This window comes from Notamacropus eugenii, assembly GCF_028372415.1.
Source record: "Notamacropus eugenii isolate mMacEug1 chromosome 2 unlocalized genomic scaffold, mMacEug1.pri_v2 SUPER_2_unloc_1, whole genome shotgun sequence".
Classification (NCBI taxonomy): Eukaryota; Metazoa; Chordata; class Mammalia; order Diprotodontia; family Macropodidae; genus Notamacropus; species Notamacropus eugenii.
In genome coordinates, this window is record NW_027325092.1 from 770,238 (window position 1) to 796,614 (window position 26,377).

General features: G+C 37.7%; 1 protein-coding gene and 1 pseudogene across 1 annotated transcript; both read right to left on the reverse strand.

Moving 5' to 3' along the window:
* Positions 1–2,945: 2,945 nt before the first annotated feature.
* On the reverse strand, positions 2,946–4,163 carry LOC140516881 (actin, cytoplasmic 2-like). Its single transcript, XM_072627740.1, has one exon. It carries the CDS (start codon positions 4,161–4,163, stop codon positions 3,042–3,044), a length of 1,122 nt encoding a protein of 373 aa, XP_072483841.1. The 3' UTR covers positions 2,946–3,041.
* A 9,956-nt stretch (positions 4,164–14,119) lies between these two features.
* Positions 14,120–24,596, reverse strand: LOC140516918 (serine/threonine-protein kinase tousled-like 2 pseudogene; annotated as a pseudogene).
* Positions 24,597–26,377: the final 1,781 nt, after the last annotated feature.

The window sequence follows — 26,377 nt, forward strand, 5'->3', positions numbered from 1 at the left end:
TATTCTGATTGTATTTCCACAATACTTGGATTGTTTCTTTCTGGCTGCTTGCAATATTTTCTCTTTAACCTGGAAACTCTGAAATCTGGCTACAAAATTCCTAGAAGTTTTTCTTTTCAGATCTCTTTCAGGAGGTGATTGGTTGATTCTTTCTATATTTATTTTACCCTCTGGTTCTAAAATATAAGGTCAATTTTCCTTGATAATTTCATAAAAGATTATGGCTAGCTTCTTTTCATCACGGCTTTCAGATAGCCCTATAATTTTTAAATTATCTCTCCCGGATCTAGTTTCCAGGTCAGTTGAATCTCCAATGAGATATTTCACATTGTCTTGCATTTTTTCATTCTTTTGGTTTTGTTTTGTAATATCTTGGTCTCTCTTTTGAGATCTTCCATGGCCCGAGACCACTGAAAATTTATTTTAGAGGTTTTGTATTAAGAAGTCTTGGATTTGATGTCTTCGTCTAATGGTATGCTTTCTTCTTCGTCATCTAAAAGGATGGAGGAAAATACCTGTTCACCAAGAAAGTACCCTTTTATAGTCTTATTTTTTTCTCTTTTTTTGTGCATTATCCCAACGACTTACTAGACTTTTGAGTTCTTTGTCAAGTGGAAGGTATACTCTCGGGACCTGTAAGTTCTCAGTTCCTCCATGGTGGCACAATCAAGGGAAAGGAGTTTACTCCTCTCTTGTACTGCACTCTGTTCTGTGAGCAACTACAAGCTTTTCTGCTGAAGATCTGTGAGTAGGGTTCCATCTTCACAACCACCTCCAGCTCCACCATGTCAGAGCTCCTCCTCATCTCATGTCTGCCACTCATGGCTGAGATCCCGATCAGCAGCTCAATTTCCCCAGGGTCTTTAAGCTGAGGGTTCCAAAAATGGACACTGCCACCACCTGGGGCTACCTGGTGCTGGAGCTAGGGGAGGACCTTGCTCCTTTCTTACCCAGGTGAAAGAGCTTTATCACTGACCTTTGAAGCTGTCTTTGTGGGTTGAGTAAAGTGGTAACCACAACTGCCATCCACTCTTCCCCACTCTGGAACCTGCTTCAGTCCTTTCCTTGCTGAGCTGCATGGCCAAGGCTGGGTAGTGCTCCCCTCCCAGTATGGTGTGATAGACATTTCCTGTCTGCATTTCAGGCTGTCTTGACCTGGAAATTTGTGGCACCTTCTGCTCTAGAATTTCTTAAGAGTAATATTTTAAAGATATTTTGTGGGCTGTGAGGGTAGAGCTTCCACAGGTCTGTCCTTCTACTCTGCCATGTTGGCTTCACTTCTGACAAACCTTTCTCTTATATCATTAAATGCATATTCCTTAAACACTTCAATAAAGTGAAAAATTACACTGAATAAGAAAAGAAAATCCCACAATGTGCTGCTTTTATAAGAAATACACACCAAAACATGTAAGCAAATTAAACATGAGGGGGTAGAAGAAAGTTTATTCTACATCAAGTCAATACAAAAAAGCAGGAGTTAAAACAATTCTATCAGGAAAGGCAAAAACAGAAATTTACCACATACAACATAATCCAACATGTGCATATTAATGTAGTTTCAGAGAGGTGGGAGTTATGAGGAAAGCAAGCCAACTGCTAATGCAGAGTTTTGAGATGAACAACCAGAGGTGACTCAATAAAACCAGTGGCTACTGAACAAAAAATACTAGTGACGGCAGCAGTTGCCAGTGTCTGAGTTAAGCTATGTGATGGTAAAAAGGCTGGTTTTTCACAAAGGGGGTGCTATACTCCAGGAACGGAGAGAAGGCAACTGACATTCTATTGATCTCAAAATCATAATTGGTAGATTACTCATGGTGCTCTTGTTCAATAATTACTATAATGAATCATGTTCAGAGAGGTACAGGGAGAAGAGTCATTCATTTAAGAGATGTTTCCTATCAATACTACTTTTTCTATTTGCCTTACGTGCCAAAATATGGTGTTTTTAAGTTGATATGCCTTGGTTACTTAAAGAGCAATTGAATAACTATAAATTAGAACAAAAATATAGTCGCATCCTGATTATCTGACATGGGAATGTGGGTAAAGAAAAACAAGACAATGTATTACTATGTGCAAAATCATGTAAAATGTGCATAAATATAGAATATTTATCACAATATACTTTATATGTGTGTAGCTGAGCCTTTCGTAATGGCCCAATGGTTATGTATATCTGTAAGGCAATATTTCTTTCTTTCTTTTTTTTTTTTTTTACTTACAGCACTTTTATTTTTCTTTACACAATGACATGTTGGGCATTACAATTCTCTACTCTTAGGATGACTTACAAATTTTGGTATTCTACTGTCATGTGAGAACATTTAGGCAATGTTAAAAATTCTTACATTAATTAACTAGATGCACAAATTTACAGGTTGTAAATGCAAACTGTTTTGCAATTCAAGGTTGAGTAACTTAACCCCATGACATTGGGGATAAGCAGTGGGTTAAGAAAAAAAAAAAACTGGTTCCTAAGACTTGGAATCAATAATTATTCTTGCTAGGATGGTGGCAAGATGCAACACATATTTAACAAACTCTTCCTAGCATTAAGAAAGAAATTCTGCAAGTCAGCTCTTTCAGATGCTGGAAATCTGACTTTTAAATATCCTACACAGATTTGATGCTTTATAGAACTAAACTGTGCAGCTGTCGAGTGTCAACCAGCCAGCTACTATATTGCCATATTATCAATTCAATATTCTATAGAAGTTTAACTCTTAGCCTTACCTGTCAAAATGAAATGACCTCTATCAGGGTTTAGATCAAATGTATGTACAAGGTATGCTAAAATGTACACCAAGGGAACAATTGTTAACTTGAATATGGGGTGAAATCAGTAACTGCTGAGCAATCTAAAAAGTGCTGATGTTTGTCTAATATCAGATACAAACTTCCCTAAGAACAAATTTCTTTTCAAGGAAGTCTTATTCCAGTTTCATGAGGCTCACATGAGGTGTATGTTTACCTGGACAAATTTTTACTTTGTGAATACTCATGCAGCAAATGCTACGCATCTGCTAGCAGTCCATTTAGAAGCATTTGCGATGGACAGTCGGTGGGCCAGATTCATCATATTCCTGCTTGCTGATCCACGTTTGCTGGAAGGTGGACAGAGATGCCAGAATACAGCCACCAATCCATACAGAATTCCTATATTCAGGGGGAGCAATGATCTTAATTTTCATTGTGCTAGGTGCCAGGGCTGTGATTTCTTTCTGCATTCTGTCCACAATACCATGGTACATGGTAGTACCACCAGATAGTATTGTGTTGGCATATACATCCTTTCGGATATCAACATCACACTTCATGATAGAATTGAAAGTGGTCTCATGAATGCCACAGGATTGAACACCCAGGAAGGATGGCTGGAAGAAGGTCTCTGGACATCCGAACCTCTCATTGCCAGTGATGATCACTTGGCCATCAGGAAGCTCATAGCTCTTCTCCAGAGAAGAGGAGGAAGCAGCAGTGGCCATCTCCTGCTCCAAGTCCAGGGCAGCATAGCACAGCTTCTCTATGTGACGAACCATTTCCTTTTCAGATGTGGTAGTGAAGTTGTACCCTCTTTCTGTCAGTATCTTCATGAGGTAGTCTGTCGGGTCACGGCCAGACAAATCTAGATGAAGGATGGCAGGGAAAGGCCATAACCCTCGTAGATGGGCAGTGTTGGTGACACCATCACCAGAGTCCATAACAATACCAGTGGTACGTTCAGAGGCATACAGAGACAAGACAGCCTGAATAGCAACATACATGACTGTGGTGTTGAAGGTCTCAAACATGATCCGTGTCATCTTCTCTCTGTTGGTCTTAGGGTTTAAGGGAGCTTCTGTAAGCAGAACAGAGTGTTCTTCAGGAGGTACACGAAGCTCATCGCAGAAGGCATGATGCCAGATTTTCTCCATGTCATCCCAGATGGTAACAATGTCATGTTCAATAGGGTATTTCAGAGTCATGATACCTCTCTTGCTCTGGGCTTCATCACCAAAATAGCTGTCCTTCTGCCTCATTCTCATCATGACATCCTGGTGTCTTGGGTGTCCAACAGTAGAGGGAATCACAGTCCAAGGCGCATCATCCCCAGCAAAGCCAACTTTGCACATGCCAGAGCCACTGTCCATGACAAGAGCAGCACTTTCTTCTCCCATTTTTGTTTATCTCCGACTGCGCACTATCTTAGTCTGAGAACTCAGAGCAGGGGGAAGAGAGAGAGCAAATCCAGGGGTACATCCAAAGTAGCCTACAAGTGCTGCTGACTACCACTGAGTGAGACCCTCAGGGCAATATCCCTAAAGTATAGGTTTGACGTTATGAAAAAAACAGACTAATGAATAAAAAATCCAGAGCTTGCCTTTTACCACTAAGATCAAATCCCAAATCCCAATCCAAATATCCATTCATACATACCTCCCACTTATCTCTCTTTCATCCATTCTACAATCAGTTGGTCAGTGAACTTATTATAACTGTATGTGCCTGGCACTTTTAAGGATACAGAAAAGTGAAAGAGTTCTAGTCCTCAAGTAGTTTAAATTCTTTCAATAAAGGCAACATATATTTCTAAGGTATATACAAAAGAAACACACAAGGTGATCTGCTGGTTTGGACAGGAGCAGAAGGAGGGGCTGGAACATCAGAAAACACTTTAAGTGAAGATGGTGTTTGAGATGTATCTCAAATGAAATGAGGAATTCTGAAGAGTGGATATGAGGAGGTACTGAACATAGGCTTAGTGGACAGGTGGTGTAAAAACCATAGAGATCAGAAGTGGAGTCCAGGATATGAAGAAAAGTCTTTATGCCAGTTTGAGTGTATAGTAGAAAGCATGAAATTTTGCAAAATGTATCAAGGTTAGAAATGATTGGCACCATGTTGCGAACAACTTCTAAATGCCAAGCTGGTGCATTTCATCCTTTAGGTAGTAGGTAGTTACTGGGGATTTTTTGTTGATTTTCATATGCAACATCCATCCTCTGTCACCATGTACCAAATGTCCTTTACCTCCTTGCTTATACTTTTTCCTCAGCTATGCTTCTTAGAATCTCATTACCTTTTAACGTTAGCTTAAATACTTTCTATTACATGAGACTTTTATAACTTCTCAAACTTGGACATTCTGCCCCCTTGCCCAATTTTGTTAGAATGTATGTATTTTGAATAAGTTTTTATTAGTCATCTTTAATGATAAGAGTTTCATTTAAAATTCTTTTTCTTACCTCTCTTAGAGAGCCACCCTTCATAACAAATATTATTTCTTTTAAAGACCAAATATAAAAGAGAAAAGAATCAGTTTATCTGATCAATACATTGAAAAGGTCCAAAAATGTAATTTGCAATACTGTGGACCTCCCGTGTTCACAAAGGAGTTGGTTGGGACTATCTTCTTATACCTTTCACTTCATCATCTGTCTTCCCAATTTGCCCTGAAATCTCCTCCTTAGGTCTATACCCTATTTACTAGAGTATTCAGTTTCATTCTTCACTCTCCCAGGCAGGACAAGTCTTGTCATGTGTTCTTACTTATCTCATCACCAAATGGAGACAGACAAGAGATCCAGCACAAGATCCCCATTTCCCTTCATAGAACATCTCTCTTCAATCACAGGAGCATCCATCGACAGCATCCCTCTCCCACTACCAAAACAAGACCTTTCTTTCCTTACCCATTTGCAATTCCTTTCTCCACGTCCTCACCTATTCCTAGGCAGGCTTCTTTTTTTCTGGGAAATCATAGGAATCATCTTCAGCTCACTGCTATCCCTCGACTTGAGCAGGATACATGAGATATACTCCTCTACTATTCTTCTTCCCTACTCCTTTCCACATACCCTCCCATTCTGTAATTTGGTCCCACAAGAACATTAATTCAGTAGTAGGAGGGGCCTGTCAGGTTCTGTCCACCACATTTCAGGTCTGTCTATCCATAATCATTTCAAAATGACTTTGTCTTTCATCCCTATCTCTTTCTGTAAAACTATGAAATAGTCTCTTACTTAAGCAGACTGTCACTGTGTTGCAGTTGCTATGGCTAGTTTCTACAGCATAACACATTGAGATGTGCACCCCTTCTATACTTCTGATTTTTTCATTATGTTGCTCCTGTGGTTTTCCCTTAGAATACATTAAATGCATTTCTATTATTAAAGATCCATCTTTTTTTTCCTTTTTAGGGAAGCTCACATTGTCAGGGTAGATTACTCTGGGTTCCATCCTGAGCTCCAATGATCTTTTGAACACAATATTTTGTCATCTCCTTTAGTCCATCCATTCCCATTCTTATTCCTTTTCTGGCAGATACAGAATGGACTCTTGTTACTCAAATTTTCTTTCCTTTGTATTTGAAAATATTTCTACTAGGTACTTATAAAACTTGTTTCTCAGTTAAATTGTTAAATTTAACCATTTTTGGTGTAAGAGTTTGTGACTTTTCCGCCCCCTCCCCAGTCCTTTTCCTTTTTCTTTTTTCCTGGAAGTGATCTATGGATTCTTTCAATTGGCACTTTGCTTCCTGTACTGAGAAGTTCCAGACTGCTTTCTTATATTATTTTTTGCTTTGTGTCATTCAATTGTTTTGGCTTCTTATATTCTTCTGGGACACCTATACTTCTTAGGTTGACTGTACTCCTATCTTCAAAAATCAATGTTTTGATTGAATGTAGATATTGTTTTATTTGGATGTCATGGTTTTTGATCGAATGGTGAAGATTCTTTTATCTCTATTTGTTTGCATTCATGATCTTCTCTTTTGTAACTTTGATACAAAAACTTCTATCACAGATTGAATTTTTTCCTCTTCTGCCAATTATTTTTGCTCCACAGTTTTCAAATTTTTCTCTTATTATTCTCATTTCTTCTTTAAACAGTAACAGTGTTTTTCAGTTCCACCTCATCAAATGTTGAATCATTTCCTTTTGTATTATAGTATTTATACTACTGATGCATTCATTTATTAAATAACTCTTCCTTTCTCTATTGTCTTCCCTGCTGGTTTATTTGCTTCAGCCCAAGATCTTTGAGTTTTCTTCACCGAGGCCTTTTATACTTCTTTATTTTTCCTGTTGCTTTTTATGATTTTTTTTCTTCTTTTTTCAGGAGATTGAATCTCAGAGTGTCTTGGTCTTCTCCCACCCGGGGTAATTGGTAGCTCAGTACCTTGAATCTCTGTCCCAAGTGACCTTCATGCCTAAAGAACTGACCTCACCTAGATGTTGCACTCTTTTCCTCAGGCTTAGTAGTGTGCTATATAATGATCACTTCCCTCTCATCCCACAGGTGATATCTTCTTCCATTCATTCAGGTCTCTACTTCATCAGGACAAGATGCTGCCAAATTTGATAATGTTGCTGCCTGGCAATACGTTTGTCATTTGGAGTTTGGATATCTTGGCAGTGGGAAGAGATAGGTTGGGGGATGTGTTTAAGCTCTACTGCAAGCTAACATCCATGTCCTTCCCGTTTCCTTTTGCTCCTCTGTTCTGCATCATAGCACAAAATGCTGCAGCTTGACTGCCTATTGACACCTCAACAAATTTCTGCTCTTTGGGGCTTGGACCTCAATGTCTTTGGAAAGAGGGAGAAAGAGTCAGGGTATGGGGTTGCATTTTGTTGCAGGTCAGTGGTTTGGGTGACTAGTACAGCCTTTCTGCCAATAACCTGGTGAGTGGTTGGAGGATGGGGTGCTTATGGAGAATAAGTTAGGCATTAGGTAATGGAGTTTTTAACCTTCTTGTGAACTCCTGGTGTCTTAAGCAATTAAAAGATAGCTGAAGTTCCTTTATTTTCGGTGCATGGTTTCTGTTTTGGAGAGGTCTGAGGGGCTACAAAGATGAGAGAAAATGCCTAATTCCCTACCTTGTCAATCACCTGACAACAAAGTCACCATAACTCTATTTTTCACCTCTTATTTTATTGCATTTTTTAAATTTTTATTTGTTTGTTTTTGGTTTTCAACAATCACTACTATGAAATTTTGAGTTCTAAGTTTTCTCCTCGTCTCTGCTTCGCCTCCACAAGATGGCAGCAATCTTATATGGGTGCACATGTACAATCCTTATAAACATCTTTCCACATTAGCCAAATTATGAAGAAGATTTAGAAACAAAGAGAACAGTCATGAGAAAGAAGAAATAAACACAAGGGGAAAATAATATATTTTGATCGGTATTCAGACACCATGGTTCTTTCTCTAGACATGGATAGCATTTTCCATCATGGGTCTTTTATCTTAGATCCTACTATTGTTGAGAAGAGGTAAATCTATCAAAGTTGGTCATCACACAGTGTTGTTTTTACTTTCATGACAGCTTTTCCAGGTTATTTTTTTTCTGAAGTTCAGCTGCTCATCATTTCAAATGGAACAATTGTATTCCATTACATTCATATACAACGATTCGTTCAGCCATTCCCCAATTAATGAGCATCTCCTCAATTTCCAAATTTTGTCCACCACAAAAAGAACTACTATAAATATTTTTGTATGTGTGGTCCTTTCCACACTTTTAAGATCTCTTTTGGATAGTTACCTATCGAGAAGTTCAAAACTTTTCTCCAGAGTGGATGGATAAGTTCAGAGCTCTACTGTCAAAGCATTAATATTTCAATTTTTCCACATTTTCACCATTTATCATTTTCCTGTTTTGTCATGTTAGCCAATCTGATGGGTGTGATGTGGTACTTCAGGTTGTTTTGATGTTTATTTCTCTAATCAGTAGGGATTTAGAGTATTTTTCATATGACTATAGATAGCTTTCATTTCTTCACCGAAAAACTGTCTGTTCATATCGTTTGACTCTTAATCAATTGGGGAATCATTTTTAATCTTAAAAATTTCACTTACTTCTCTATATATTTTAGAAATGAGGCCTTTAGCAGAGACTCTGGCGGTAAAAATTGCTTTCCTCTTATCGGCTTCCCTTCTAATGTTGGTTACAATCAAAATTATCCATTTTGCATTTTACATTTTGTAAGATCTTCTGTTTGGTAATAAATTATTCCATTTTTCATACATCTGACAGGTAAACAATTCTTTGTTCTACTAATTTGCTTATAGATTTACCTATTATTTCTAAATCATATACCCAGTTTGTCCTCATCTTGGTAAACTGTGTAAAATGTTGGTCTATGCCAAGTTTTTGCATACTTTTTTCCCAGTTTGCTCAACAATTTTTGTTCAGTAATGAGTTCTTTCCTCAGGTGCTGAAGTCTCTGGGTTTATCAAACAGTTGATTATTGTTGTCATTGACTTTGGTGTCTTGGGTATCCAATCCATTCCACTGATCCACCACTCTATTTCTTAGTCAGCACCCAGTAGTTTTGATGATTGCTATTTTATAACACAATTTAAAATCTAATATGGTTAGGCTACCTTCTCTTGTATTTCTTTTCATTATTTCCCTTAATATTCTGAACTTTGAGTTCTTTCAGATGAATTTTGCGATTATTTTTCCTACTTTCATGAAATAATTTTGTTAGTTTCAATGGTACGGTCCAAAATTAGTAAAATAGATTAGGCAGAATTGTACTTTTTATTAAGGAGCCCTATTTTGCACATTCTTAAATTTGCACACATCTGCCCCTTCTGGCCATAGAATGTAACCTACTTGTGGGCATCAGGTAGTTAAGTTTACCTCTGAATTTTATTTGTTTGTTCTCAGTGTTTTCAGTATTTTCTTACTTCTTTGCACATAATAGACATTTAATGAGTGATTTTGAAAGATTTCTACTACCTGCCTATTCCTTATAGCACCTTATGTTATTGTGTTCATCCTTCGTTGCTGAAGAGGACCTGCCATCAGAGAAATAATGACATGACTTGCATTTGACTTTGTTTTGAGTGAGGGAGGGCTGTGCAGGTCCCCAGACTCACTTCTCCTCCAGAGCGATCTGAATCCAGTGACCAGATATTCATCAGTATGACTGGAAACGACCCAGGATGAGGCAATCGGGGTTAAGTGACTTGCCCAAGGTCACACAGCTAGTGAGTGCCAAGTATCTGAGATGAGATTTGAACTCAGGTCCTCCTGACTCCTGCACTGCTGCTCTATCCATTGCACCACCTAGCTAACCCGCCCTGATGCTATTTATCAATACAGAGATAGATGGATGGATGGATGGTCTCATCTTGTGCTTTTTTTTCAGTATATATATATACTTTATTTACTTTTTGGTTTTCAACATTCATTTCCACAAGTCTTTGAATTCCAAATTTTTGCCCCATCTCTCCCCACCCTCCACTCTAGGACAGTGTACACCCCATCCATCCCTTCCTCCAGTCTGTCTTGCATTCTATTACTCCCTCTCTTCTTCCATCACCCTTCCCTTTATTTTCCTGTAAGGAAAAATAGATTTCTATGCCCCATTGCCTCTACATCTTATTTCCCACTGTATCCAAAAACAATTATTAGCATTCACCTGTAAAATGTTGAGTTCCATATTCTCTCCCTTCCTTCCTCCACACCCACATTGGGAAAGTAAGCAGTTTATTATAGGTCATACATGTAAAACCATGCAAAACACTTTCATAATAGTTATGTTGTGAAAGACTAACTACATTTCCCTCTGGCCTGGCCTGCCTTCCATTTATTCCATTCTCTCCCTTGACCTGTCACCCCACAATAGCAATTGCTTCTGATTATGTATTTCCCCAATTTTCTGTCCCTTTTATCTTCTTCCCTCTCCCATCCTCTTCCTCTCTGTCTTCCTGCAGGGTAATATAGATTTCCAAACCCAGTTAAGTGTGTGTTCTTCCTTCCTGAAGCCACATCTCATTAGAGCAATGCTCACTTATTCACTTTCATCTCCCCGTTCTTACACTCCATTGTAAAAGCTCTTTTTTGCCTATTTTATGATACGATTTGCTACATTCTATCTTTCCCTTTCTTTTGCTCCTAGCACATTCCACTCCACAGTAAATTGTATTTTTAAGGTATTCTTCCTTCATATTCAGCTCATCTTGTGCCCTCTATGTATACATATATGTAGACACATATACCCATGTATACCTACATACCTAGACACATATAAACACATATACATATGCATAATACGCATACATATATACATGTGCACACACATACAAGTAATACATACATATGCACATGCATATTACACATTACACACATGTGCATGTTTGTATACATGTGCATGTACACATACATGCACACATACGTATATATGCACACACATATATATTATATATATATAATATTATATATATTCCCTCTAACATTATATATATGTGTATATACATATATATATATATATATATATATATATATATATATATATATACCCTCTAACTATGCTAGTGCTGAAAAAGGTCTCAGGAGTTACAACAAATGTCATCTTTACATGTCGGAATGTAAACATTTCGACTTTAATAAGTTCTTTATGGCTTCTCTTTCCTGTTTACCATTCCATGCCATCTTGGCGAGAGAGAGAAAACTTAAGACTTATGGATGCTATTACAGCAAACTGAAAACAAATAAACTAATAAAAATAGATCATTTCTTAGAAGACGATGTCTAGACTCTTATCCTTTTGCATTTCCTAAAACTTATTTTAATATCCATGTCTTTCATGTGTTGGGTAAAGGCAAAGCAGTCTGGCCAGGTTTAAGTTACAAATTAATGCATCTGTTTAAAAAGTGTTTTTTGGTAAAGTAAATGAACATTGTGGCAATAAGAGGCCATCCTTGGAGAAAATGAAACCCACATTAACAAAGCATGTCAAAACTAGAGTCCACTGGCTTCTTCACTAATGACCTGATCCACACCAGAAAAGGACAGAGGTGTCTGCTTGTCTCTGGAGTGTGGTTAAGCTCATCCAAGTGCAAAGGTTTCGTCTCAATACCAGCTGACCTGAGCCAGCATCATCTGTCCCAGATACACAATAAGGTAGAGGGTGGGGAATCTATCTTTCTGCTTCTTCCTTCCGAGTGGAGGTAGAAAAGATAAAAAATCAAGCTCAATAGTCACAGTGGAGTTACTGTAGTTTCGCTTCAAAGAAAACCTAACAATTCCAGGGGCCTGGACATGCACACTAACTGGTCCTGAAAGGAGTGAATTTTCTATGATATTGAAGCAGGCAGGAAGTTAGAGGGAAGACTTAAAGATACAACACTTTTCCCCCAAGTGAAAACAAAGTTGAAAATGTTTTAAAGTAGAATTCAGGATCAAATCAAGTGAATTAGAAGAGAAACTGGGATTCAATTATTGGAATATTTTTTTTTTTTTTTAAAGATCAAAGTGTCTTTCTTGTCAGTGCACAAGTAGCTACCATTGGTTTTTAGCAGGGTGCTTACTGTCAGTCTTTCAGACCTCTTGCAGGTCTCCTTCCTTCACAGCCTTTTGTATTTATTAGGTACCTGCTGAAAAATCGAGGCCAGAAAAAAAGGATAGCTGTAGGGACAGGCACTAATGAAGCCTCTAAGAATGACTCCTATTAAAAGTCCCACTGGCTTCACAAAACAGTCTATCTCCAGAACTGACAATGATGACCCTATGGTGGTGAGGGAAACAAAATGGACCCTATAGTTTAGAGAACCTGTTAGCAGTGGCATCTCCCCATTTCTCCCCTTGCCCAAGCCCTATATAAAAGAAACATGAATGTGATGAACTATCTGAGTGTACTTACATTCTCTTCCCACCCTTCTGACTTCCGGACCCTCCCCCTCCTGAATGCTGCATCGTTGAACATTTTGGCTAAGCCCTCCTGGCACATGGTAGTAACATTCCAAGCTGGTTGGCGCATGTTTGGATTCTGGCCTCCTTACCCCTCTTTGAGTTCAGCACTCTGGTGTCTGAAGAGCAGAGAAGGGCAATGCAGCTCCCATTTCAGTTTCCTCTCCAGTTGAACACACACCTCAGTGACAATACGACTAAAAAGTCAGATCCAAAAGAATGTTAAGATTTGGCATATTTAACTCCCCTTGAGATCTCTCAAAATTCCATTTGATTAGTCTAAACAAGTTAACTACATCCGCAGTGTGCTGGAACTCCATGCACACCAATTTGAAGGGGACAAAAATGGAAAAGGAACAAGGGAGTTTTGTGCCAAATGGTCTAGCAGAGGAAAGCTTACATACTGTTTAAATTTTCACATAATTAACCAGAAACATGAAATTGTTAGTGAGCACAAAGATCATGTGAAGGAAGATACTGATCCCTGTTGCTACATTTGGCTTCCCAAACTATTTTCTGTCTTTTTTTTTTCTTTTAACAGTTTCAACAGATACTATATTCAGAGAAGCCAAGAGGATTATGTGGGCAAACAAATTTTATTTTTAAAAAATGGTTCTTCAAATAAATTAAAAGGGACAACCTTCAAGTGTTTAAATTGTGAAGAAATAGCTGAAAACCTAGAGAAACTTCTAGTTGCAGTCTTCTAATCTTATTCCCTGTCCAATGGCAAAAAGCCACACATCTCCATTCTCCCATCCAACTGTGTCCCTACTGAGATGAGGGAAACAATTGTTAACAGGAGGCCAGATGGAAGAGAAGAAAGCTGCATTTGACTGGAATGGACATTTCCACGTACCTGCTAATACAGGTTTCACTTTGTGACCAAATGTTTTTTATTCTCAAAAATAAAAAAGCAACTAGGGAAGCTGTAGGTTTTTAAAAACTGAAATTATTTGGGGTAGGGGGGGGGGAGAGAACACTAACCCTAGTGCCATCAATAAGTCATAGCAACTTTTTTTTCCTTTGAACTCAAACATCATCCCCAACTGAGCCTTTCTGCTGTGAACTCTTCAGGAGTTGTTAGCTAAATTTTATTGAAGGAAAAGAACAAGTTTAAATATAGACACTGGACTAGCCCAGTCTGTATTTTAAAAGTCCACGTTCTTCATCAGAAGTGCTGCGTGAGGGACCCCCTGAGTCTGCATATACTGAGTAACAGTACATGGATCCAGTTAGTTTTTGTTTTCTCCCCCTCACTCAGAGCAGCCAGTGCCGTGGGAACCTCAAGGTTTATTCCAGCAGGGCTTGGCTGACACTACCCAAGGTTTCTTCTCAATGAGAATTGATGCTGTCATGCTGCAAGGAAGGGAAAAAAGGAAGAAAAAAAGTACCTGGTACAGGTTTCATGAAATCCATTCAGGTTCGTTATTCGCCGAATTCACTGCTGAATGGCATTTGTTCATTTGTGTTGTACAGTCTTTGCCCTAGGAGTCTATCTCGGTTTGAAGAGCTGTTATTGGATGCCCCAGAAGTGGATGTAACTGCGGCTGCAGCTGAGATGCTTGTGGAAGCTAATTTTGGGATGTGAGGAAGTAAATAGGGGTTACAAGCCAGCTGCTGGACTTCAATGCGATCCTCTTTTAAACAAGCCAGGCAGCGCCAGATAAATGCCTTTAATTCAGGTGTTACAACTGGCTTTGGAGGGAACTGAACCTCAGTAGCTTTAAAGATAGTATTCTCTTGCAGAGTGTCTTTCTGTGATAGCTTATGACCAAAAGGATTCCTTCCTCAAAGACAGTAGTAGAAGATCACCCCAACTGATCAGACATCAACATTTTTGGAGATCCTTGATGATCCTTTCCCAACCACAAAGCACTCTGATGGCAAATAGCAGTAAGTACCAGCAACCTTGACGTTAGCTCTACGCCATCAACTGAGTTGTAAGTATCATCATCGATAATTGTAGAAAGACATAAATATGTGATTTTTATTTCTCCACATACTGTACCATTTACTAGAAGAATATTATCTGGTTTGAAATTGTACTGAATGATGGGAAATTTGATTTCATTGAAGTATTTTAAAGCATTCACAATCTGCATAACAGTGGATCCGGCCTCTTTTTCTGGCAAGTTAATACTTGCGCTATTCTCATTTTACATCATGGATTTTGTAGACCAATAATTTTACAATCATCTCTCCTGGATCTATTTTTCAGATCAGATGTTTATCCAATGAGATATTTCACATTATCTTCTATATTTTCATTCTTTTGGTTTTATTTTATAATTTCTTTATTTCTCATTAAGTCATTAGCATCCATTTGTTTCATTCTAATTGTTAGGAATTATTTTATTTGGTGGGCATTTAGGCCTCTTATTGCTTTTTTTTTTTTTAATTAATGAGTTTATTTATTTATTTTACGTTTTCAACATTCATTTCCACAAAATTGTGAGTTCCAAATTTTCTCCCCATCTCTCCCCTCCCCCATCCCCAAACGCCTAGCATTCTGCTTGCCCATTTTACCAACGTGCCCTCCCTTCTAACACCCTTCCCTTCTTTATTCTCGTCTTCTTTCTTGTCCTGTAGAGCAAGATAAATTTTTATACCCCATCACTTGTATTTCTTATTTCCCAGTTGTATGCAAAAAAAATTCACAACCTTTGTTCCTAAAACTTTAAATTCCAACTGCTCTTCCTTCCTTCTTCCCCACCCATCCCCACTGAGAAGGCATGCGATTCAATATAGGCTATATATGTGTAGTTTTGCAAATGACTTCCATAATAGTCATGTTGTGTAAGACTAACTATATTTCCTTCCATCCTATCCTGCCCCTCATTTCTTCTATTCAGTGTTTTCACCTTGTCCCTCCCCAAGAGTGTTTACTTCTAATTGCTCCCTTCTCCCATTTGCCTTGCCTTCCATCATCCACACCCCGTACTTATCCCCTTTTGCCCTGCTTTCCAGAAGTGTAAGATAAATTTTCATACCAAATCGAGTGTGCATGTTATTCCTTCCTTGAGCCAAATGTGATAAGAGTAAGCTTCACTTTTTCCCCCTCACCTTCCCCCTTTTCCACTCCACTGGAAAAGCTTTTCCTTGCCTCTTCTATGAGAGATAGTTTGCCCCATTCTATTTCTTCCTTTCTCCTCCCAAAATATTCTTCTCTCACTCCTTAATTTTATTTTTTTCATATTATCGCTTACTATTCAATTCACCCTGTGCTCTCTGTCTCTCTGTCTCTGTCTCTCTCTCTCTCTCTACACACACACACACACACACACACACACACACACACACACACACACACACACATGCACACGGAGGGGTGTGTATAATCCCTCCAACTACCCAGATACTGAGGATAGTTTCAAGAGTTACAAATATTGTCTGTCCATGTAGGAATGTAAACAGTTCAACTTTAGTAAGCCCCTTCGGATTTCTCTTTCCTATTTACCCTTTCATGCTTCTCTAGGTCCTTGAGTTTGAAAATCAAATTTTGTTTTCAGCTCTTATCTTTTCATCAAGGGTGCTTGAACGTCCTCTATTTCATTAAATGACCATTTGTTCCCTGAAGTACGACACTCAGTTTTTCTGGGTAGGTGATTCTTGGTTTTAATCCTAGTTCTTTTGATTTCAGAAATATCATATTCCAAACCGTTTGATCCCTCAACATAGAAGCTGCTAGATCTTGTGTTATCCTGATTGTATTTCCACAGTACTCAAACTGTTTTTTTCTAGCTGCCTGCAATATTTTCTCCCTGATCTGGGAATACTGGAAATTGGGTACAATATTCCTAGGAATTCATCTTTTTGGATCTCTTTCAGGAGGTGGTCGATGGATTCTTTCAATATTTTTTTCCCCTTTGATTCTAGAGTACAAGGGCAATTTTCTTTGATAATTTCACCGAAGATGATGTCTAGGCTCTTTTTTATTTATTTATTTTAATGTTCTGCAGTCACTACCGTATACCTTAGATTTTTTTCCCCTGCTCTGCTACATTTTACGATTGACTTCCACAGTTATTTCTCTGGATGTGGAAGGCATTTTGAGTTAGAAGACCATCGCAAATTTTTTTGTAAGTCCTCACATTGCTATGAAGTTCCAAATCTACCCGACAAAAAACTCTCCCACACTTTTGTCCTTACTATGCACAAAGCTGTCCTGGTTCTGCTCATTTCACTCAGCATCAGATCATAAAAGTCTTTCCAGGCCTCCCTGAAGTCTTCTTGTTCTTCATTTCTTATACTGCAATAGTACTCCATTACATTCATATACCATAATTTATTCAGCCATTCCCCAGTCGATGGGCATCCCTTTGATTTCCAGTTTTTGGCAACTACAAAGCGTGCTCCTATAAATATTTTTGTACATGTGGGACCTTTTCCCATTTTTATGATCTCTTGGGTGTACAGTCCTAGTAGTGATATTGCTAGGCCAAAGGGTATGTACATTTTTGTAGCCCTTTGGGCATTGTTCCAAACTGCTCTCCAGAATAGTTGAAGGAGCTCACAGCTCCACCAACAATGAATTAGTGTTCCAACTCTCCCACAGCCTCTCCAACATTTGTCATCTACCTGTTGTGTCATGTTTGCCAATCTGATAGGTGTGATGCGGTACCTCAGAATTGTTTTGATTTGCATCTCTGTAATCAAAAGTGATTTAGGGCATTTTTTAATATGACTATAGATATCTTTAATTTCTTCTTCTGAAAATTGCCTGTTCATATCCTTTGACTATTTATCAATTGGGGAATGACTTGTATTGTAGCAATGAGGCCTTTATCCCCGAGATTAGTTGTAAAAATTTCTTCACAGTATACTACATCCCTCCGAATTTTGGTTGCATTGGGTTTGGTTGTGTAAAAACTTCTCAGTTGAATGCAATGAAAATTACCTGCTTTGCACTTCATAACGCTTTCTACCTCTTCTTTAGTCAAAAATTCTTCCCTTCTCCATAAATCTGAGAAATACACTATTCCTTGCTCCTCCAGCTTGTCCATAGTATGAATCTTTATACCTAGATCATGTACCCATTTAGACTTTATGCTTGTGTACGGTATCAGGCATTGGTCTATGCCTAGTTGTTGCCACATTGTTATCCACTTTTCCCAGCAATTTTTGTCGAGCAGTGAGTTCTTATCCCAGAAGCTGGGGTCTGTGGGTTTATCAAACAGTAGATTACTATATTCATTGCCTACTGTGTCTTGAGTATGGAGCATATTACACTTATCTGCTCTTCTGTTTCTTAGCCAGTACCTTATCCCCATCATCTCTCTTTGCTGGTAGGGCAAGATACATTTCCCTACCCCATTAACTGTATTTCTTATTTCCCAGTTATATGCAAAAACAATTCTCAACTTTCCTTCCTAAAATTTTGAGTTCTAACTTCCCTTCCTTCCTCCCTCCGCACTCATCCACACTGAGAAGGAAAGCAATTCAATACAGGCTATATATGTGTAGTTTTGCAAAAGACTTCCAAAATATTCCTGCTGTGTAAGGTTAACTACATTTCCCTCCATGTATCCTGTCCCCCATTTACTCTATTCTCTCTTTTGACCTTGTCCCTCCCCAAAAGTGTTTACTTCTAATTACTCTCTCCTTCCCTTTGCCCTGCCTTTTATCATCCCCCCACATATATCCCTCCTCTCATTTGCCCTCCCTTCTATCATCACCCCACCCACCACTTATCCCCGTTTCCCTTACTTTCCTGTAGTGTAAGAAAGATTTTCATGTCAAATTTCTGCTTCCCACCCAACCTGATGTCTTGCTTTTCTTGACCTGATTAAAGGGGCCATACCCTGGCTACTTCTTAAACAGGTCTATTCAATGAAAGGGCATTGCCTCACCCTAAGTGAGTACCTGCAAAGACCTTGGCTTAAAGGGCCCAAGGTTTCCCACTGCATCCTAGGTCATTTCCAGTCATCCTGACGAATATCCAGTCACTGGGTTCAGATGGTTCTGGAGGAGAAGTCAGTCTGGGGACCTGCACAGCCTTCCCTCACTCACAACAAAGTCAAGTGCATGTCATGTCATTATTTCTCTGCTGGCATGGTCTTCTTCAGCAATGAAGAATAAGCACAATCCTGGTTCTGCTCCTTTCACTCAGCATTAGTTCATATAAGCTTTTCCACGCTTCTCTGAAGTCTTCCTGTTCATCATTTCTCATACCACAATAGTATTCCATTATATTCATATACCACAATGTATTCATTCATTCCTCAATTCATGGGCATCCCCTTGATTTCCAGTTTTTAGTAACCACAAAGAGAGCTGCTACACATACTTTTGTACATGTGGGACCGTTTGCCATTTTTATGATCCCTTGGCGATACAGTCCAGGAAGGAGCATTGCTGGGTCAAAGAATATGCACATTTTTGTAACCCTTTGAGCATAGTTCCAAAATGCTCTCCAAAATGGTTGGATAAGCTCACAGCTCCACCAACAATGGATTAGTGTTCCAACTTTCCTATATCTTCTCCAACATTTATCATCTTCCTGTTTTGTCATGTTAACCAATATGATAGGTGTGATGTGGTATCTCAGACTTGTTTTGATTTGCATCTCTCTAATTAATTATGATTTAGAGCATTCTTTCATATGAATATAGATAGCTTTAATTTCTTCCTCTGAAGAGTGCCTGCTCATATCCTTTGACCATTTATCAGTTGGGGAATGAGTTGTATTGTTTTACATTTAACTCAGTTCTCTATATATTTTAGAAATAAGACCTTTATCATAGACACTAGTTGCAAAAATTCTTTTCCATTTTTCTGCTCCTCTAGTCCTGCTTGCATTGGGTTTGCATTGCAACAACTTTTCAATTCAATGCAATCAAAATTATCCATTTTATAATTCATAATGTTCTCTCTCTCCTGTTTTGTCATCAATTTCTTTATTCTTCATAAATCTCACAAATACACTCTTCCTTGTTCCACTATTTTGTTTATAGTATAAATCTTCATTCCTAGATCATGTATCCATTTGGCCTTTATTCTTGTGTATGATGTCAGGCATTGGTCTATACTCATTTTCCACCACACTGTTTCCACCACACTGTTATCCAGTTTTCCCAGTAGTTTTTATTGAACACTGAGTTCTTATCTCAGAAGCTAAGGCCCTTGGGTTTATCAAACAGTATAATTCATTGATTAATGTGTCTTGAGTACCTAAACCATTCCACTGGTCTGCTCCACTTTTTCTTAGCCAGCACCAAGTGGTTTTGATAATTGGTGCTTTCTAATAAATGTGAGATGTGTACAGTTTGGCCACCTTCCCTAGAATTTCTTTTCATTAGGTACTTTAATATTCTAGATCATTTGTTCTTCCAGATGAATTTCAATATTGTTTTTCTAGATCTAGAAAATAATTATCTGATAGTTTGATTGGTCTCTCACTGAACAAGTAAATTAATTTAGGTAGAATTGTCATTTTATTATATTGACTTGGTCTACCCATAAGCAACTGATGTGTTTCCACTTACTTAGATCTGACTTTATTTGTGCAAAAAGTGTTTTGTAATTGTATTCATATACTTCCTGGATTTGTTTTGGCAGGTAGACTCCTAAATATTTTATAATGTCTAACTTAACTTTAAATGGGAATTTTCTTTCTATCTCTTGCTGTTGGGCTTTGTTAGTAATATACAGAAATGCAGATGAATTTTGTGGGTTTATTTTGTAACTGCAACTTTGCCAAATTTGTTTAGTATTTCAAGTTGTTTTTTTACTTTATTCTCTGGGATTCTCTAAGTATATCAACATGTCATCTGCAAAGAGTGATAGCTTAGTTTCTTCTCTGTCTATTCTTATTCCTTCAATGACTTTTTCCTCTCTTATTGCTATAGCTCTCATTTCTAATATCATGTTGAATAATAGTGGTGATAATTGAATCCTTGTTTCACCTGTGATTTTATTCGAAATGTATCTGTCTTATCCCCATTGCATATAATGCTGGCCAAAGTTTTAGGTAGATACTGCTTATTATTTTATGGAAAGTTTCATTTATTCCCATGCTCTCCAATGGTTTTAATAGGAATGTGTGTCACATTTTGTCAAAAGTCTTTTCTGCGTCTATTGAAATAATCGTGTTTTCTGTTAATTTTTTTGTTGATATTATCAATAACGTTAATAGTTTTTCTAATACTGAACCAGCCCTCTATTCCTGGTGTAAATCTTACGTGATCATAATGTATTATTCTCCCGATAAATTGCTATATTCTTTTTGCTAAAATCTTATTTAAATTTTTTGCTTCTGTATTCTTTAGAGAAATTGGTCTATAATTTTCTTTCTCTGTTTTGGATCTTCCTGGTTTAGGTATCAGGACCATATTTGTGTCATAAAAATATATTTGCGAGGACTCTTTCTTCCCCAGTTTTCCCAAATGGTCTACATAGAATTGAAAGTAACTGATCTTTAAATGTTTGATAGAATTTACTTGTAAATCCACCTGATCCTGGAGATTTTTTCGTAGGAAATTCATTGATGACTTCTTGAATTTCTTTTTCTAGATGGAGTTGTTTAAGTATTCCACCTCCTCTTCCGTTAAGGTGGGCAATTTATACTTTTTAAAGTAACCATCCATGTCATTGAGCTTTTTGAATTTATGGGCGTACAAGTGGGTAAATATTTTCTATTTATTCTTTTAATTTCTCCTCATTGGAGGTTCACACTTTTCATTTTTGATATTGGTTACTTGTTTTTTTTTTCTTTCTTTTTTCATTCAAATTGGCAAAAGGTTTATCAGTTTTTTATTTGTTTTTCCTAAAACCAACTCTTAGTTTTATTTATTAGTTCAATAGTTTTCTTAACTTCAATTCTATAATCTCTCCTTTTCTTCTAAGTATTTCCAATTTGGTATTTACTTGGGGATTTTCAATTTGTTCTTTTCCTAGCCTTTTCAGCTGTATCGCCAATGCATTGCTCTCCTCTTTCTCTATTTTATTCATGTTGGCATTCAAAGATGTCAAACTTCCCCTAAGAGCTGCTTTTGCAGTGTCCCATAATATTTGGTAGATTGTCTCATCATTGTCATTCTCTTGAATGAACGTGTTCATTGTTTCTGTGATTTGTTGTTTAACCCACTCATTCTTTAGTATTAGATTATTTAGTTTCCAATTTATTTTTGGTTTAAATTTCCATGGCCATTTGTTACATATAATTTTTTACTGTATTATAATATGAGAAGAATGCATTCACTATCTCTGCCTTTCTGTAGTGGATTGTGAGATTTTTATGCCCTAGCATATGGTCAATTTTTGTATATGTGCTATGTACCATTAAGAAAAAAGTACATTCTTTTCTATCTCCACTCAGTTGTCGTCAAAGATAGATCATATGTACCTTAACCAGTGTTTTATTCATCTCCTTAGTTTCTTTCTTGTTTATTTTGATGTTAGATTTGTGAAGTTCAGAGAGGGTGTGGTTAAGGTCCCCCGCTAGTACAGTTTTGTTGTCTACTTCTTGCTGTAACTCCCTTAATTTCTCCTCTAAGAATATGAATGGTATACCACTTGAAGCATATGTGTTTACTAATGAAATTGTTCCATTGACTATTGTACCTTTTAGCAGGATATGGTTTCCTTCCTTATCTCTTTTGTTCAGATCTATTTCTGTTTTTGGTTTTTCTGAGATTATGATTAGTATCCCTCCTTTTTTTACAACAGGTGAAGCAAAAAATATTATGCTCCAACCTTTATCCTTTTATTCCTGTGTGTATCCCACCATTTCAAATGTATTTCTTCTAAACAACATATACTCGTACTATAGTTTTTAATCCATTCTGCTATCTATCTCCATTTTATGGAAGAGTTCATCCCATTCATATCCACAATTATGATTTTTATCTGTGTATTTCCCTCCATCCTCTTTCCCCTCATTTGTGCTTTCAGGTCTGCCTTTTCCCTTCTTCTCCACAACAGAGTTTTAATTTTTGACCACTGCCTCCCTCAGTCTTTCCTTCCTTCTTTCAGCACCCCCTCCTTTTTATTCTCCTTTACCCTTACTATTTCTTCTCTCCATTTTTGCCTCCTTTTCCCTTTCTTTCCCCCTTCCCCTTCTACTGCCTTCAAAGCAAGTCAGATTTCTATAGAGAACTAATTTTGTTGTCCCCTCCTTAAACCAATTAAATGAGAGTAAATATCAAACAATGCTCATCTCCCTCTCTTCTTTACCTATGCTGTAATATAATTTTGTGCCTCTTCCTGTGATGTAATGTACCGTTTTTCCCTCCTCCTTTTCACATTTCCTATTAGGAATCCTGTGCACCCTTAAATCACATTTTTACCCTCACATCTTTTTCTTTATACCTGTACCCTCTATCTAGGTATATCCCTTTTATGTAGCATGATAAATGTACAATTCTCAACATAAAGAACTATCACCTTCCCTTGAAGGGATGCAAATAGTATACCCATATTAAATAGCAAGTTCCTCCCCGCTCCCATTTTCCTTTGTATGCCTCTATTGAGACTTGTGTTTGAAGATCAAATTTTCTGCCAAGCTCTGGTGTTTTTATCAGGGAGGTCTGGAAATCCCCTTTTTCAATGAATGTCCATCTCGTTGTCTGAAATATTATGCTCAACTTTACTGAGTCATTGATCCTTTATTGTAGTTACAGTTACTTTGCCTTATGGAATATCATATTCCAGTTCCTCTATCTTTTAATGTAGAAGCTGCAAGGTCCTGTGTGATCCTGAGGGTAGCTTTTCGAGATTTGAATGTTTTCATTCTAGCTGCCTAAAGTATTTTCTCTTTCACTTGTTAGTTCTGGAATTTGATGATGATATTCCTCAATGCTTTCAGTTTGGTGTCCCTTTCAGGTCAAAATTCGATGACTACTTTGCCCTGTGTATCCAGGACTTATGGGTAGCTCTCCTTGATGATTTCTTTTAAGACATTGTCCGGGCTCTTTTTAAATCACGGTTTGATGGTGGGTGAATAATTCTTATATTTTTCTTCCTGGATCTATTTTCTAAGTCATTTGTTTTTCCAATTAGGTATTGTTTCTCATTTTCTTCTATCTTTTCATTCTTTAGATTGTGTTTGTCTGATACTTTATATCTCATAAAGCCATTAGATTCTACTTCCCCAATTCTAATTTTTACCAAATTGTTTTCTTCAATTAACTTTTGCATGTCTATTTCCATCTGTCGAATTGTTCCTTTTACGGTTTAACTTTGATACAGTTAGTTTTTGTACTTCTTTTTCTTTTTTTCCAGTTTTCCCAGTTAGGTTTTCTGCTTCCTTTTCCATTTGTCCAATTATTCTTTTTAAGGAGCTGTTCTATTTAATGAATTCTTTTTTCATATCTTTAAAATCATTAGCTATTTTTCCTTCTATTTCTCTTATTTGGTTTTTAAAATTCGTCTTTAGTTCTTCCAGGAGTACTCTTTGTTCTTGTGATCATTTCATATTCCCTTTTGAAGATTCAGATGGGAGTACAGTCTCAATGCCGACCTCTTTCATATTCCTGATTAGGTCCTTATTCTCAACGAAAGATTCCATGATCTTTCCTTTTCTACTTTTCTTCTTACTCGTGATCATCACCCTTTTCCTGGCTTTTTAAGCATTTCTCTGCTTCTGGGACTCAAAGGGCTCTGTCCCACGGTTCTTGTGCCTTGAACTTGAGATTTTTGTGTTGTGGCCTCTGGTTCTTTCAGCTAGAAGGTAAAATGTTGCAGCTTACCTTGTGCTGAACTGGCTGGTGTGAAAAAGCAGAGACCAGGTGAAGTCTTTCTGGGTTTCCCTGGAGTTGTCCTGGAACTACCTGTGTTAAGTGTGAGGGAGGGGTGTTCTGGCTACAGGACGTCTCGTCTGCTGGGCTAGAACATAGGGATGCTCAGTGTTTTGTGATCCCATCTCTGCTATTGTCTTCCCCATTCTGCTGGTGTGCTGAGGCATGCTTGATGTCCTTGTGGTGGCGGTTGCAAACTCCACGCCTCTGGGGCTCAGGATCTCCTCCCAGTTTGCTGAGGTGGTGTTTTCTGGGACAGTTCTGATCCTACACTGGTTGCTTTCACCCACCCACCCTCCTTAACTATGTTCCTAGCCTCAAGAGCTAAGACAGAGTTTGCCCCTTCAATTGACGCCACTGTTGCTGCATTTTTCTAGGGAGATATTTTATGGGTCTTTCACGTTCACTGCTGGAGGAGAGAGCATTTACCAATCACACCACCATCTTGGCTCCTGGAAGTTAAAATGTGCATCTTCTACAAAAAGCCATTCCCAATTCCTCTCAATTCTAATACATTTTATTTTAATATATAATTTATTCATTTCTCAGTTTTCAATATTTACTTCTAGAAGAATTTGAATCCAAAATTGTCTCCCCATATCTCCTCAACCCAGGACAGCACACACCTCATCTACTTCTTCCTTCAGTCTGTCCTCCCTTCTATTACTCACCCATTCCTTCCCCTCTATTTTCGTGTAGTGCAAAATAGATTTCCATATCCCATTGCCTGTACATCTCATTTAACAGTTGCATTCTAAGACAAATTTAACATTTCTTATTAGAGCTTTGAGATCCATATTCTCTCCCTTCCTCCCTCCCCACTCAGCCTATTGAGAAAACAAGCAATTGAATATAGGTCATACATATGTATCCATGCAAATCACTTCCATAATAGTTATGTTGTGAAACATTAAGCGGTTTTCCCCCATCCTCTCCTACCCTCTATGTATTCTATTCTTTCCCTTGACCTGGCCTCCCACAGTAGTGTTAGCATATTATTATCCCTTTCCCCAATTTGCTGTCCCTTCTACTTTCTTCCCTCTCCTATTCCCTTTCACCTTATCTTCCTGCATGTTTAATCAGATTTCCATATCCAATTGAGTGGGTGTTACTCTCTTCTTAAGCCAAATATAATGAGAGTAAGGCTCACTTATTCTCTTTCATATTCCCCTTTCTTCCCTTCCAATCTGAAAGTTCTTTCTTGTCTCTTTTGTGTGAGATGATTAGCTACATTCTACCTCTCCCTTTTTCCTGGTCCTACTACATTACACTATACAATAAATTTTATTTTTACATATTCTCCCTTCATATTCTGCTCACCCTGTACCCTATGTCTATCTCTGTGTGTGTATGTGTATACGCACATATACACAAAGCCATGTACATATACATACCGATACATAGGCTTTATTTTAAAGTGTCCTATCTCTGTGTGCTATTTTGTAGGATCTTAAATTCTGATGCTCTATGCTTTGAGAATAATTTTGTCCCATTTATGTTTAGATTTATAATCATTAAATTTTATTTGTCCTCCACAATATTCTGCCACATCTGTATGCCAGTTTGATATGACATCCTGCTTAATTCACTTATATGAATTGTTGTGAAAAAGTACTTGTGGAAATCAAAGCATTATTTAAATATAAGTTATTATTTTAGTGACATCTGCTGCTATCAGTAGTTTAGGTATTTTGAATGTTTTAGGTGATATCTTTAAAGGAAATAAAAGTCCATTTATAAAATTCTCTAAGGGGACATGTCCTAAAACGTTGTGAAATGGATTTTGATCTAGGTTGAAGTCTATCTTTTACACATACTGTGTATAAGACCCTGGACAAGTCACTTTACCTCTCAGTGACTCTACATAATTCACAAAACAGTGGCCAGTCTATACTGGTGGAGAAAGTTTCCTCACTAGAAGTTCCATACACCAGTGAAATCACAGGTT

What these genes read in the sequence shown, in the direction of transcription:
- LOC140516881 (XM_072627740.1), bottom strand. Translation starts at nt 4,163, where the DNA reads ATGGGAGAAGAAAGTGCTGCTCTTGTCATGGACAGTGGCTCTGGCATG.